This window comes from Mycteria americana, chromosome 1 (genome assembly GCF_035582795.1).
Source record: "Mycteria americana isolate JAX WOST 10 ecotype Jacksonville Zoo and Gardens chromosome 1, USCA_MyAme_1.0, whole genome shotgun sequence".
NCBI classification, from domain to species: domain Eukaryota; kingdom Metazoa; phylum Chordata; class Aves; order Ciconiiformes; family Ciconiidae; genus Mycteria; species Mycteria americana.
Window position 1 is genome coordinate 46,393,391 of NC_134365.1, and position 16,034 is coordinate 46,409,424.

General features: G+C 37.5%; 1 protein-coding gene across 2 annotated transcripts in view; it reads left to right on the forward strand.

Annotated features, from left to right (window-relative positions):
- The window catches only part of TMTC2 (transmembrane O-mannosyltransferase targeting cadherins 2), a 265,687-nt gene that overhangs the window by 211,284 nt on the left and 38,369 nt on the right, over positions 1–16,034 (forward strand). For both annotated transcript variants that reach the window (XM_075496382.1, XM_075496392.1), the window contains exon 9: positions 4,939–5,020. In XM_075496382.1, the coding sequence (XP_075352497.1) occupies positions 4,939–5,020 (82 nt within the window). The remainder of the gene's footprint in view (positions 1–4,938; positions 5,021–16,034) is intronic.

Sequence of the window (16,034 nt, forward strand, 5' to 3'; positions counted from 1 at the left end):
AGGAACTGGTTATGAAACAGATCTGCAGGTCTGCAATAACTTAAAGAAAAGTTAAATGAAGTCACAAGTTCAGTTCAGACCTTTTTACTATCCTTGCATAGTCTCTATGTGAATTTAAAATGTCCTAGAGAGGAGGAAGGAAATATGTAAAATAATCTTTTTTTTTTTATTCAGTGTCCGCAGTTTAATCAATCTTCCACTAAGAAATCTTTTCATAATTCAATTCCTTTTATTAAAAAATGTGAATGCTTGCAAAAAAAATTGAGCAGATATGAGGAATGACAGTCAACTGCATTTGTGACACAAATTGAATTCCTTATGCAATCACATTATTACCAGTTAAAGCTGGTAAAACTATATTGACAAGTGGAGCTTCTGCTCTACTGATTAAGCCCTTGCACACTTTGAAGAATTATGAATATTTATGAAACATGAAGTTGATTTAAATTGCAGAGACCACCGAATTTGTTGAACCACCTTACTGGTTGCCACTGTATCATCATGGTTTCCACAAGAGGGTTATTCAGAGCTGCTCAGCTGTATTAATCTTTTCCAATTTTACTAGCATCTCAAGGTCCTTGGGCCTCTAGCAGCCTGAAGTACAACAGCTGCCTCAACATGAATTTGGCACGGTTTCCCAGCAGAGTCAGGAAAAATTTGGGGTGGATATAAAAGCAGGAGTTTTGTCCTCAGTTTTTTAATATTTTAAGGATAAATATAGGGTCATCTTCTAATGCATCAACTGCCCTTATCTAGCTCTCTTTTCTTTGTTGTGGTGATCAAAATAGTCTTTTGTAGGAAAGCCCAGTTAATCAGTATGTCTGACCATATTAACAAGGTCGGAACCATTGTCCTGGTCTCTAGGGAAGAAGCAACCAACCAAACAAAAAACCTTTGCCGTCAACTTCTACAGAGAACTGGACTTAAAAATCAAGCTCCTGAATTCATATTTAAACACTTAACTGTTTGGCTTCCAAAACTGCAAGCAACCAGCCATTCTGATTTGTAGTCTGCATGATTTGTGGAGAGTGGAGTATTTCCAAAAGCCAGGACAACTGGCGTGCTAGGTTATAAGACCCATGTGTCAGTTACATTCACCTTTTTCCTTTTAAATTCCCTAGTCTTGCTGGAAGGTGGTAATCATGGGCAATTCATCTTTATTTAGGCACAGGGGGAAAAAAAATGAAGTTTTCTTTATTAATGGAAAACTGTTGAAAGTTTGTCCTCATTATAGGCATTAGAGTAAGGTCCAGGAGAATATCACCACAGTCTTCCAAATCGATTATTGAAGTGTCTTCATTATGTTTTTTTTTCCCCCCAGCAATGAGATTGCCGTTCATTGTTTTATGATTTCTGTCTCATTGGTCTCAGCACTGAAAAGCCATAAATATGCCAGTACATCTGTGCAGAGGATCTCCATTAGGGCTTGGGCTAGGACCACCCACTCATTTCTCCTGAGCAAACCAGTAGCTGTCAGATAGCACCTTTTCATTAGCTACCGACCTGGACTGGATGTGAACTGCTGACCAACAGGTGAAAGGTATTTTGTATCCCATTATTAATCCTTAGAGCCATCAAGTCCTTCCATTAAAATTTTATGAATAACTTTTTTATCCTTCAAATAAGTCTGCTAGCATGCAGTTGTAAACTTATATTTTTTGCTTTGTAAAATTGCCAAAGCATGTGGTTGTGCATATACAACTGCACACCCTGCTGCTAGAAATTGGGAGGTTTCCAGTGGCTCTCAATGCCTGCATTTGTATTGGTCAGTACGCACAATGGTGAACATGCACACAAAATGCCTTCCTGCACCAAATCGGTATTTTTCAGCTGTTTAAACAATTATGTGAATTTTCTTTAAAAGTTTGGATTTTATTCCCTTATGCCATGTGTTTTATTTAACACTGAACACATACAGTGGGGAAAGGACAATGACAGGGATGCCGTCTTAATCTAACTACACGGTGTGTACGTTCTGTTATGGTAGTTAAGGTGTACATTGAATAGTTGAAAAAAGATGATAAATGCTAAATTCTAATTGTGAAATAGCCTGATTCTGTCAAGTGATTGGATTTTATATCATTTGACACAAAAATAAGGTGTATTAAATCTGTGCTGAGGTATTGACATTTTAGCAGCAGACAGATGGCACCAAAGAGGACATTTTAGATGGTGTGATGCAAGGTTCCTCAGAATGCCATTCTGTGAGAAAATGCTTTCATTCTTTTTTTTAATGTTTGACAAATGTGGATATATGAAAATGATGGCCAGCATGAACAAATGTAGCTGTGCTGATTGTAGTCAGATCATTTTATGTCTTGGGTGATAAAACGTAAGATTTTTCTCCTCTTTATCTGTTAATGAGTATTTGAGCTTGTTAATACCACAGTCATTCCTTTGATGCTATGTATGCTGGTACCTGTCATCATTATGTACTCCAGGTCTCCTGACTGGCCTGAACTTGAGTGCAATATGCCATTTAGAAGTGCCAAAAAGAGTAGAGCAGTCATGTATTTTGGTGATCCCAGTAAACGAAAATTAATCATGTTTGACAAATGTTTGTGGCCTTATAGTCATAGTTCTGTAGGCAGAAGCTACATATTTTGTGACCATATTCAATGAACTGTTCTTTTACGTTCTAGAAATAGACACAGAGACAGCATGAAACCAGCTAAAACTAATGATGTTAGTCTGTTAAAAAAAATCAATGATGCAAAATCTGTAGATATTAATTCTGTCAGTATTAGTGATACATATGCTTGGTGCCTGTCATTTTGAAGCCTCAAGGCTGGACTTATGTATGTCGTGGTACCTTTTGCCAGACTAAGATTGCCAACCTTGGAGTTAAATGTGCAAAATTTAGTGTTTAACTATCACCCTCTCTCCCCCACCGTCACCCCAATTATCTTAATTTGAATAATTATTTTATACTGACCCAAATTTACGTTGTGTTTTCAATTGGAGATTATTTTCTTCTTCACTTTTTGTTCTCAACTGTGGTTGTATGCTATTTAAAAAAAAGAAATTGCATTTAATCTGTAGATGTGTCTTTACTGCACTAGTAGATGAGGAAAAATCAGTTTGGGCTACATGTCGTATTTTTTGGGGGTTGGTGGGGTTTTTTGTTTTTTGTTTGTGTTTGTTTTTTGTTTTTTTGTTTAAAAACAGGGATGAGAGGCACTGCAATATAAGATAGTGTAGTCTATCATGTAGTTGCACCATTTGGTTAACAGGAGCCTTGTGCCATGTGGATATGGTTTTAAGGTATATGGGTTTACCAAAGAAAGTTTACTAAATAATAAGGCTAAACTCTTACCTCCAATGAACATTCATTTTGTGAAACTGGAATATTGTAAATGATAAGCCTGCTTGTATCTCTGCCAGGATGATCTCTTGGAAATATGGCCTCTGTGTTGGTTTTGATGGAACCTGGTCTTGATATAGTTCTTGGTGTGCTGCACAACTTCTTTCTCTCTCTTTATTTTATTGTCTCTAAGGCCCTTGAGGGAAATACTGAGAATCTGGAGCAGCTGTAATCATGAACAGACCTCGTTGTTATTCCTATGTTAACTTGTGGGATAGTGCAGGATATATGCAATGTCTGTTTCCAGACCACAAAACTTGAGAAAGCCTATATGCTTATATCTGTGAAATAACACTCAAGGCAACCTTGAGAGGTGCAGACCACAATGCACTTCCACTGTGGTTAAGCTTAACTGTTCTTTATTCTGGAGGCCTTCTATTTTATAATACAAACCGCAGCAACTAATTTCATGGGGATAGGGATAAACAGGTCACAGGTATCTTACTGAATAGCTGATGGTGATTTGTATTTGAGTATCAGACTAGGCTAATCCAGTATTGCTGTTTTCTTCATGAAAAGAGTAACGACCACTAATGGATCTGCTCTGGCACTTGTATACCATAATACAACTTCAGTGGCTTGATAATTTCAGTGATAAGAAAATCTGTGGTTTAGAGCATGTCTGTTCTTTTACCATCATTTCTGTTTGGTTCCCCCCCCCGACTGTTTCGTCATACCATTGACCATTGTCTTTAAAAATTACCTTTTCTGTTTCAGTTATGTTTTATGGTTGACAGAATTGATTTCTGATGAAATCTTACTTCCCACATTAAAATCAGAAATATTTTCTATTTATACACCTTTGTTTGTGGTGATGTTACTGCTGGCTGTGTATATAATGTTATTTAGGACACGAGGAAATGGAATGAAGCCGTGTCAGGGAAAGGTCATATTGGGCATTACGTAAAGGTTCTTCACTGAGAGGGTGGTCGGTCACTGGAACAGTCTCTGCAGGGATGTGGTCACGGCACCAAGCCTGTCAAGAGTTCAAGGAGTGTCTGGATGATGCTCTTAGTCATATGATTTAGTTTTATGTAGTCCTGCAAGGAGCAGGGAGTTGGGCTTGCTGGGTTCCTTCCAACTTGAGATATTCTATGATTCTATGATTTCATAGAATCAAAACATTTTTTTCCCATTCCTCCCTCCCCCCTCTTTTTTTTTTTTTTAACAACATGACTAAAGCTCCCTCCTACTTTCCCTTCCAATTTTAGCTTGGGTTTGTGTAATGCTCATCCTGATGCCTGTCCAGAAAAGTAGCATGGAGCTTGATGTTCACCCAAAGCCCTTTACAATATTTTTTGCAATACATTTCTACCACTTCCTTACTTCTTGGACATTGACGATGTTGGACACATTTCTTCCTCAGTCTGGAGATCTGCAGCATAAAGTAGCTGACCACAAAACTTACTGTAACACTTAAACTTTCATATTTACTTAGGTTAAGTCTAGTGATAATAGTAGTTGTTTTTCTCTAGTGCCTGGAATTTGGAAATAGTAACTGTACATGATCGCTCCATGGTGACACACTGTTAAAATAATTTTTCCCTCTTTTTTTTTTTTTTTTTTTTTTTAAGGGACGCAAGAGTGAGGCAGAAAAGTACTTCGTGAAGGCTATTCAGCTGGATCCTACCAAAGGAAACTGCTACATGCATTATGGTACGTTTTGGATAGATAGGGTTTCCACACATATTCCAGGATTGCTGTTAATCTCTCTGAGTGATTAAGGATTTGGAAAGTGCTACTGGCAAAATAACCTTCTTTTAAGGGAAAGAAACTAATCTACCATGTATAACTTCATCTCCATTTCAATTTGTTAATCACTGCAGAGGGAGAGGTGAAGATTTTCATATTTTGCATAGCTTTCCTCCTGTGAGGGGAATTTCTATATTGCTGCCTCTCTGGGAAAGAAAAAAGGTGACTATTGCCATATGTTGAAGTTTCATGGCCTGGAATATTATTATTAACAGTTTTGGCCTAACTTCGCCGGCTGCCGGTGGGTGGGCAACTGCAAGTTATACTTTAGTGTGCTTGAGTTCTATATATCGAAGTGTCTGCTTTTTGTTGAAGACTTACGGGCCTTACATCTACTTCCTTCCCAGCATCTTCATGGCTTGAAATGGATAAGTATTACAAAAGGTTTTGACAAGTTGGCTATACCATTGTCATACTAAGCCATGCATGTGTTTAAAGCACACAGTTAATTTGAAGGTATCTTTATAACTTTGGATTGGTTTTGCTAGATGTGCAAAAAATATTTCCAGATGTGATTAGTCCCAAGGAACCAAAAATATTTAACTTTATGGACTAATTCTTACTGTATTTTAAAGCTGATAATAGACAAATCTAAAAATGCAAGCTATGTAGTCCCAATTGGAAAATATAGAAAGAAGTAATAAATTTCATCTTAGTTAAGGAAGGAGGTAGGGAACCACAGGCATACTATATATATATCTTTGTATATTGTTTTAATTTCCTCTTCTGATTCTAACTGGTAAATGTAAAATAAATGAAAATGAGTGGCCAAAAGGGAAAATTAATCTCACATAATAACCATGTTTTTATTTTCTGTGATTCCTTTGTCTGAATTGCTCACACGCTGTATTTCTGTTTGGTCCTATGTAGTGTAAAATTCTGTATGTTAGGCTCTCAGAATCAATGCATACATTATTATTTAGAACATGTCATGGTATTTAAATGAACGTAGCCCAGTGCTGCATTATTTTGCATTATGGATCATTGCAGTTAGTGGCCTTGTCTTCTATTTATGCCTGTACAGGTAAATCTGGTAGGGGTATTTGTGCACGTAAGCTCTATTATTTCAGCTGGATGTAAGTATAGTTGATATCTCAAGATAATGAGGAAAAGTTGCAGCAGGTTGTTTCTTGGAATCCTACTCAAGCCCCTTCCAGCCCTTGTTATTAAGAAATCTATTCTTAGTTACTAGGAAATCTATTTGCATAGAAATTCAAAGGTAGGTCTCAACAATCCATCCTGGCAACTGAAGTTATGATTGTGTATATTTTATTACACGTCTAGACTTTTTTCTTTTGCTCTCTCATTACTTCATCAACTTGCCTGTCTTCTCCTGCAATATTCCCTCTGTGTCATTTTCAAGTGCCCTACAAACTAAAAGCAAGGTTATTGAAATCATCATTCATCTCTGATGTATTGACTACTTCATTACCAGACTACAATATTAAAATGGTGTATTGTTTCCTAATTAAGATTATTCCCTAAAAACTTTAGCAAATTTTTCCTTTATTGGTCATAGGTACAGAAAGTAGTTTCTGCGTCCTTGTGCAGAGGTCATTATAGCAACATAAGTGAGATTCTGCCCTGCAGATTAGGAGTGAAGGGCAAAATTTAGTCAGTCTTTGGAATACTAGCATAGTAAAATGTGATGCTGAAGGACTGTAGACACAAAAAGGTTCTCTATACTAGTCACTAGGACTCTGTCATGGAGTATTATACACAGAGAGCTCTACTGAATGCAGGTGAAACCTTTTGTTTTGATTGTATAACTTCTGATCGCTTCACCAAATTCAGTGATGTTACTCCATGTTTATATCAAAGTAGCTATGAGAAAGACGGTTTACTTCTGCTTGGCTTCTACGTCTCTGTAGTACAGGTGATCTCAAAACCTTGTCACTTCGAGCACAGGACTTTGTAAAATCTGACATAAATTATCCTTGCTTTTCTTTCTTTCCCTTTTCCCTGTCTTTTCTTTTTTCCTTTTCTTTCCCTTTTCCCTTCCACCTATTTCTTGTATTGATCGGGAATCTGTAGTGTATGTTACCAGGGACACTCCAAATACTACACAGTGAACACTTTATGCTTTATCTTTACATCTCATTAATTTGTTTTAGCACCTTGTCACAGGTACAGTCCATATCCTATATGCCAAGCGTTAAACTATGGGGAAATAGATCCATATTTTGCATGTAAATCTTAGAGGTTACTTTTTTTCTCAGCATGGAGATGTTGGAATAGAGAATAAAATATTTGGCATCAGCCCTAAAAAACCACATACCTCGTGGAACAGCCAAATGAAAAGAGTGGTCAGTTGGGACACAAAAGTGTGTTGATGGAGTAGCAGGAATAAATGGGCTGAAGATTTTCTTCCAAGTGCACGTGCATGCACACACTTATAGTTTGTGTTCCCAGGATGTGCAGATGTTCTTTTTGACTTCTAACCTTTTAGACTTTTTTTGGAGCTATCAGGAAAAATTGTCAATATTCTGTATCTTTTAAGAGGCTTATGTTTGTATTATAATGTGCTTTAATTCAGGCCTGAAGCCAAAGCTGTTCCTAGCAGATGTGATTTGTTGCACGAGTCAGCTTATTTGATCGCATGAAAGTTTGGAGAGAGGCAAACAGTTTCATGGTTGCTTCTTGGGATAATACCACCACAGCACATTTCTCTGATTGAGCTAGTGTTATGATTAGTTTTGTATAGGTAATTTGCTGGCTTTGGATTTCGGTGGATTTAGGTTTAAAGCAGTGTTTCTCAAACTCATTATGCTTGGAGGTGTCTGAAGGGAGAACTAGTGGAAAAGCTGAAGAGATATAAATCCCTTCACACTGCAGACATGATGCCACTTCATTGGACATAAGGGGAAGTGGCTTTTGCTCTAGCAACCAGAGAGGGTGGCAGTCCCCTCTCAGGCTGAAATGCAGGCAGCTGCTCACCTGTCCACATTTTCCCCTTCTTTTCCCCTTTTCTCCTTCTTTTCCCCTTTTCCTTTCTCGTATGCCAGTTATCTGAACATCTGAACTTTGTGCAGAACCGTTGCCTTACCAATATGTGGTCTTGATGGGTGATCTGATACAAGCTACTCAGATACATGGTACGCTACCAGAAACACCTAACAGATGAAAGAGAGAAAATGCATATGAATCAGGAGGAAGAAAAAAATGGCAGAGGAAGGAGTGCAGAAGCACCATTTTTTTTGTGAAGTACAATTTTTTTTTTAATTCTCTGGCAAGGAAAATGTTATATGTGGCACAACCTACATGTTTTTAAATGAAAACACTGGAGAAGATTATTTCAGATACTAGATTTGAATGCTTCTTTAAAGTTCGAGGCTTTTAATTGGGTATCTTTAATATGCAGTTTTTAAAGAAGATTTAAAGTGAACAGTTTTCACTAAACTGAATTGAACTTAATAAATGCTTATTTATTTTTTAATTTCCATCTTTGTTTTCTCTGGGAAAGTTTTCTTCAAAATATTCTACCCACATCTGCTTGGAATATTGGCTCTCATGCATCCCACTTTACTTTGAACATTTAACTCAAGTATGCCATTTTGGATCTTGCAAGACCTCAGTGGCTTCTGTCATCAACAGATTGATGACATTATTGACATGTTCTCCACTGACCATAGAGGGGACTCTTTCTAACCTAGGTGCCTCGATTAAATGCTTATGGTCAGGTGAGATGAATCCAAGTATCAATCTGAGAAACCACAGAGAGATACCTATGAACTAACCAATTCCAAAGGAATTTTCTTATAAATATTTTAAGAACATGCTGGCATCTGAAGAGTCAGTAAGTCAAATTTGTTAACAAGTGTGCCAAACATAGAAATGTTCAGCCAGGTCAGACCAGTGACATTATGGCCCAGAGTTTATTTAGTTTTGGATACAGTATTAATCACACAGAAAGGAATTACAGATCTCCCATTTCTGTTCTGCACTGAGCCTGTCTGAGAAGTTGAAGAAATATTCTGTATGCAATTTGTCAATGCAGAGAGATGAGATTAATTTCAAACAGCAAAATACTTAAGTGCTTGTCTGTCTAAAAAGAAACAAAAATAAATTCTTTGGTATCTTTTCATTGAGATGGCTAGTAGGATGCAGTGTAGTTGAGGAGTTTGAAGTTGTTGAAGGCTTTCTGTACTAGCTTTCACTTAAACAAACAAGCAAACAAACAAAAAACCCATAAAGCTACAGTGAAATTTAAGTTGTACATTTTACCTCCCAAACGGTCTTATTTCCTTTATAATTTGCTGTTTTAAAAAAAAACAAACCAAAACAAAAAAACACCACTAAAGCAGGTTTCATTTTACTTATTTACTAAAAATAGCTTTTGCTACCATGCCTCTTAAAGTGCATATAATGACCTCTCCCAACATAATGAAAATTGAATGGGGAAGAAAGAGAGAGAAAGGAGGAGTGAGGTTTCAGGATAAATGTGTGTACCGAGGTCCCTCCTCTCTTACTTTTGTAATGGCTTAATTGGAACGGGGAAGTCTAGAACCCAACAGGATGTTCAAATTAACTCTGTTTTATTAATCACCATTGAGACCTCCTTTTAAAATAGTTTCCTTTGAATAATACATTGTTTCTAATAACTCTAAATTGTTTAATGATTCCTTTTTCATTATAAAAACGGATTATTCTCATTAGATTAATTATGCATTCACTTAATTAGGCAATTCACATTGATCATCTGCCTTTTTCAGTGCATTCCCAGTTACAGATATAAAACAAAATTAAAAACATGCTGTCAGATTAGGTAAAACTGAAGCGTATTAGCTATACTCTCATTGAAGGAAGAACAGATTAACATGTTCCCAAACATTCTAATGTTTTTTTTACATTATCTTTCACTTTTGAATTTGTGATAATTTAGTTGTTGTTTTTATAGATTTTTGCATATTATCTGGGGTTTTTTACACAAGTTTAACTTGTTAGCTGCTGGTTTTATTTTTTCACTTTCATCCTAAGTCTTTCTAATCATTGGTTCAGCACAGAACTTTTAGCCCTTCTTGATGCCTAAATTTTCACCTGGGTCTGTGGGCACTTTGTATCTGTCTTGCCTCCAAAGATGACTGCTTTACCACTCCTAAGTCCCAGCCTGAAAATGGATTCGAACTGCTGTGGTTTAAGCTTCAAAATAAATTTCATTGAAATATGATAGCAGTGGACTTTCAAGCACCATTTTTTTCAGTCTTTAAGTCATACACTTACATGTGTTAGTGAGTGTGAGAATTTACGTATGTTTACAGATGTGCATTCAGTTTTCTTCTTAGGTGTGATGTATTTATAATATTTCCATGTAGTCACATTGTTCACAGTGCCAGAGCTTTGTGTCTTTGTTCTTCATTGCCTGAAGAGCAGCCTGGAAAACCTTTTTTTTTTTTTTCCTGCCATATATTTAAGGAAAAGATCTTATGAAGAAAACAGTGTTATAATGAAAAATAAAATGTCAGATCTGTATTGATAAGAAAGAGAAATATCAACTGTGACCTAGTAACAAAGTCTTATTCATTTCTTCAAGAGAGTTTTATGCCTGTGGAAGAAATGTCACCCTAGTCCACAGGAAGGTCAGTTTTTATCTTTGTCAATGAAATGAATGAAACTGATTTCACAATCCAGAATTCCAGTGAATGAATTGTCCATTTCTGACTGACAGGTTAGCTAAATGAGGTATATGCCAAATGATAAATAAATCAGAGTGCATGGATCTGCTCCATTGGGAACACCAGATGCTACATGGTGACTATGTATTGAGAAATTAAATTCCTTGATGAGATGGGGTCAAAGCCAACCAGATGTAGTATGTCCATCACTAAGTCACTTTGCCAGCCTTCCCAATATGTACTTCTGAACCTTTCAGCAAATGAAAGTTTTTTTGCCATTTTAAGTCTTTTGGAAATCCTAACATTAAATACATAACGATTTTGTAGGAAACTATAAAACAAGTTTATGATACTCAAATAACACATGTTCATAGCACATATGCGCTCTTTGGAGGAAGGATCTCTCTGTCTTGAGCATACAGTGCCATTAAATTAAGATCCTGACTTTGGACTATGGCTTTTACTTCCTCCTACAATATCAGTGAATGTAATTCCAGGAAGACATGATTCCTAGACCCAAAACAGGAAGAGATGTAACTGACTGCGTTCAGTTCTGTGAGAGAGACTTCATTAAACTTCAGACCTTTCCGCTCCCAGAACTCTCTCCAATAACTTTGATTTAAGAAAATCTTCAGTTACTATTAACAGAGACAGTATTTCTTACTTCCAGATTGAAGCCAAACAAGAATATACCAGAAACTGAGCTACTCAAAAGAATATACCAATTTGAAGTCATTTGAGGTTTTCTTGGCAGCTGTGAATGATGAGTGTACAAAAGTATATGTACATAAATTGTCAAGTCCTTTTTGTTGTTCTCTAGGCTGTTGCTATCACACAACATTAAAAGAAGATTATTACAAACCACTATAATTACTATTTATATCAAACTCCCTTTAGAACCAATCACTTAAGTGGAATGCAGTGGAGTATTTCCAAACAAGCTAGGTCGTTGACCCTAAACGCTGTGGAATTTCCATGTTTCTGGCTCTTCCCTTGAGTTTATCCTTAAATCTAATCATTCTGACATCCCAAATACATGGTTGACTCTGCTTCCTCAGCACAATATACTAGACCGCTCGAGAGATGTGGTATAGAAATTGCAGATCAGAGACAGGGATAGAAATGTGGCTTTGTGCTGCTTTCATGTTGCCAAAATTTGGGGTTTCTGCAGGAACTGAAAAAGCCTGTGTCATGAACAACCCCAGAGACTTCTTGTTAATGATCATATGTTTTGACCTATAAGTGCAATCTCATTATGAGGATTTTTGAAGGGGTAGCATGTAGCTGCTACAAAAGTGCAACTGGATGGTTCTTTCCCATCCAAATTTCACTTTTCCAAACCTTATACATCACCAGGTGTCTGGGGAATGACATAGGGTCCAGAATCTTCCTTAGTATTTGTAAAACATGAAGTCGTCTGTATTATATCTTTTCGTCATTAATCTTTTGTTTTAGTGAGAGCTTCCAGTGATCCAGATGTGGTCACAAGTTCAGTCATCAAGTCCCAAAGGCTTGCAATTTAATATTTTCTCTCTTATCTCTGGTCATGCTCTGGATGACGTCCAATGGTTTATTTAGCACAACTGCAACAGATAAGTTTTTCAGACAAAGAAAAAGGCTAATAAAAAAGATTTTTCCAAGCCAGTGCATATATTGATGTTGCAGCACCCACTGGCTTGCATAGTCTTTCTATATGTTTTATTTGCATGGAATAATCTTCTCCATGGGAACCAATTGAGGGGATAAACTCCCCAAAAGCCCTTCCGGTGAGAAAGCCAGAGAACAGCTTTAGATAAAGATGGAATGGGATATAAAGAGCAGCAAAACAAACTGAAATGCTGCTACCATCTAGGTGATCCTGACGTAAGTTCTCTTTGCTTCCCCTGTCACATCCTACACATTCAGCAAGAAATTGTCTAAACAGGCCTGGAAAGCAGGATCTTTAAGCAAACATTCCCTTGCTCTGGGAACTGCTCATTCACAGCCAATGAATCTGTTTTGAAACTCTGAAAGGAAACAGTTACATTAGGTCATGTCTGTTGACTTGGCATCTTGCAACATTGATTCATCACCTGAAAAGTTTTGGAAATCAACTCAGGGGCAAGGTCTCTCGTCTCATTTCTTCCACAGAATGCTATTGAAATTTTCCATTCAGAAATCTCTGGTTGCATCTGCTCTTTTGCTCTGCATTGCCACAGCAGAGTTGAAGTTGATGGTGACTTCAGTGGTGATTCTGCTCATGTCAGTGAGAATGTAGTTCAGTTCTCAGGATATTGTAGCCTTGCTGTGTGCTTCAGGGATGGACACAATGCATTGGGTCAGCCAGAACCCGATCACTATTTTGGTTTCTGTTGAAACTTGAAATGCTTTGAAAGCACCAACAAATATTCAGCTTCAAATCCTCGATGTTGAATGTGCCAAAAGGAGTTATAATGAAGTTTATAATAAACAGATTTGACAGTTGAGTCTATGGTCCTGATATATCCACTTTTCATGTTAATATAGTTATTTAAGTTGCTGCCATGGAAGGAAAAAACTCTTTTGAAGAGGATAAGATGCAGAAGACTTGGTGACAAACATATATTAAAAGAAGCAAAGGCTAACTATTCCCTATTATGGTGGGATTAGAAGTTTTTCCCTTCTTATTCAGAAGGTAGTTTACTCGGTTTTGCTTGGGTACTAAAGATATCAGGACACAAGTGTAAGTCATTGAAGTTGAGTAAGTGCAGAGCCAACAGCATTCTGAGAACGTTCAAAGTGATTCTTTTGAAAAGCAGCAGTAGCAAGATGAGCAATTTCAGAAACCTACTCTGTTGTGGTACAAAGTACCTTTGAATGTTTGCCAGCGAGCAAAAGAGAGAGAACATTTCAATTAAAGAAAGATTGGTGCAACTTGCACTTTTATCTAGTAAAATAAAAGCTCATAGTGCCTGTAGGGAATAACTGAGCCCATTCTAGAGGAAGGCACTAATGCCTTTGTGCTCTGAACATAAAACATTGTTACACACAGGCATATCCCAACCAATTAATACCTTTCATATTACAATAAAGCAGCAGAACTGCCAATTCAGATGTATGGCTTTTAAACTGGTGTTGGTGCATGTCTTAACAAAATGCTTTACAAATGTTCATGATCATTTTAGAGAGACAATTATACAGGATGGAGAGCTGTATGCTTTCATCTCTGTGGATGAATATTTGTTAAAAATTTTGACAGAAGATGAAAATAAGTTGGTTTTTTTTCAACTCCTAGGAACTGGAAATTTTTTTTGTTGTTTAAATTACATATATACTTTTATCTTATTTTTCAGTAGATTGCATATATTTCCTCAAAATTTTTTGGTCAAATATAGACTCAAAAACACTGTTGATGATTTGCAAGAAAAAGTAAGTTTGAACAAGGCTGTAGGTACAGGATTCTTCACCTTTCATGCTCTTTCTGATGCTTAGATATCTTAGTTTAGGGAAAAACAACTTAAGAGGATAGTGAAGTATTGAATCAGTTCCCTGCTGACAAAGGTCTTGAGAACTCTTGGCTACACATTTACACTCAGCTCTGTGCTGTCTAGCAAGAAAGGTGGAAACATGTGTTTAAAAAAGTAAGTTGTTCCAGGCAAAGAACAATGTTGTTGAAGATCACACCTGAACCTGGACTGTGGATTTCCCAGTCCTGTTCTAGAAGAATAGTAATAAGAAATATGCTTTCCATGAAGAAGGAAAATCTGGGATTCAGAGCTTCTAGAAAGTTGTTTTCTCAAAAGCTGGCTCTGATTCCAAAAAACAATCAGGCTACCATAATTTATGTTGTGGGCAAGAGTCAGAGTCGTGACACCTGCAATAAGAAAGCTCTGTATGTGATATTGGGTAGCGTCTCATAAATCATGCGGTTTGCCAGCTACCTGTCAGAGGAGAAAATCCTGCAAGTAAATTTAGACCCACACAAGTGGTTCCTGGATCCAGGGGCTTGTGTATCAGACCTTCCGATCCACCTTCGACACCTTGCCAATATTCTGCCCTGCTAGTGCTCTTCTCTTGGGAAAACACATCTTTATGTCTTTGACAGGAAAAGTTCAGAAGTCTGCTTTTTAAGGAAGAAAGTGCAACAGTAAACTGCCAATCCAGTTCATTCTTGTGTGAATTTAGTATATTATATTAAAAGGAACAGTGGCTAATGTTTTCAAAATGGGATATCTCTACTTAGGAGCTTTAAATTAAATTTAGATGTGTGAATAAAATTAGTCTGCCTTTCAGGAGAACTCAGCAAATCAATTCTCAACTGGAAGTTTCCACCTTGTACTGGGTCTGGCTGGGACAGAGTGAACTTTCTTCATAGCAGCCTGGATGATGCCGTGTTTTGGATTTGTGGCTAAACAGCCTTGATAACACACCAGTGTTGTGGCTGTTGCTGAACAGTGCTTGAACAGTGTCAAGGCCTTCTCTTTTTCCCAGTCTGCCCCCTCAGCGAGTAGGTGGAGGATGAGCAGGTGACTGGGGGGGGACACAGCTTGGACAGCTGACCCAAGCTGGCCAAAGGGATATGCCATATCGTATAACATCATGTTCAGCGATAAAAACTGCGGTAGAGGAAGAAGAGGGGTTTTGGCTTCTGAAGTGGCCTTTGTTTGGAGACTTGCTGGGCATAATTCTATGTGTGAGAAGTGGTGAGCAATTTCCTTCACTTTGCTGGTTTTGCTGGGTTTTTTGGGGGTTGTTTTTTTTTTTTTCTTCTTTCCTTCATCTATTAAACTGTCTTATCTTGACACACAAGTTTTCTTGCTTTTGTTCTTCCTATTTTCTCCCCTCACCCTGCTGGGGTGGTGGGGAGTAGGCGGCTGCGTGAGTGCTTGGATGCTGGCAGGGGACAACCCACCACACATCTGTACGCTCAGGTATTGACTTTTGCACTGGATTGAGAAGGTAGCAGTCAGTTATATTTATAGCCCATCCAATTAAGGAAATGCTTAATCAGTAGCCTCTGATTAAATCACCTCTACTCAGGCAGTGAGTAGGGCAGTTCCAGGGTGTGCTTCTCTCTTGTTTGCAGTCAGTATCCTATAAGGGTTTGGGCGTAAAGGATGCTACAGTCGGTTTCAGGAGGGTGCTATGTGTCATCTGCTACCTACCCATGAGTTATTGCCACTGTTATTACCACCTCTAGTACAGGGGAGAGACTTGTTTATGGTAATGCACAGTCCTAGAATTTTCTTTTCTGGAGAAGTGAAAGTTTTACTCGTACTTGGCTGGTGTCATGCAGTACTTGCAATTGGTTTTAGTTAACTTTGGTAATCCTGTAACAAAGATAATCC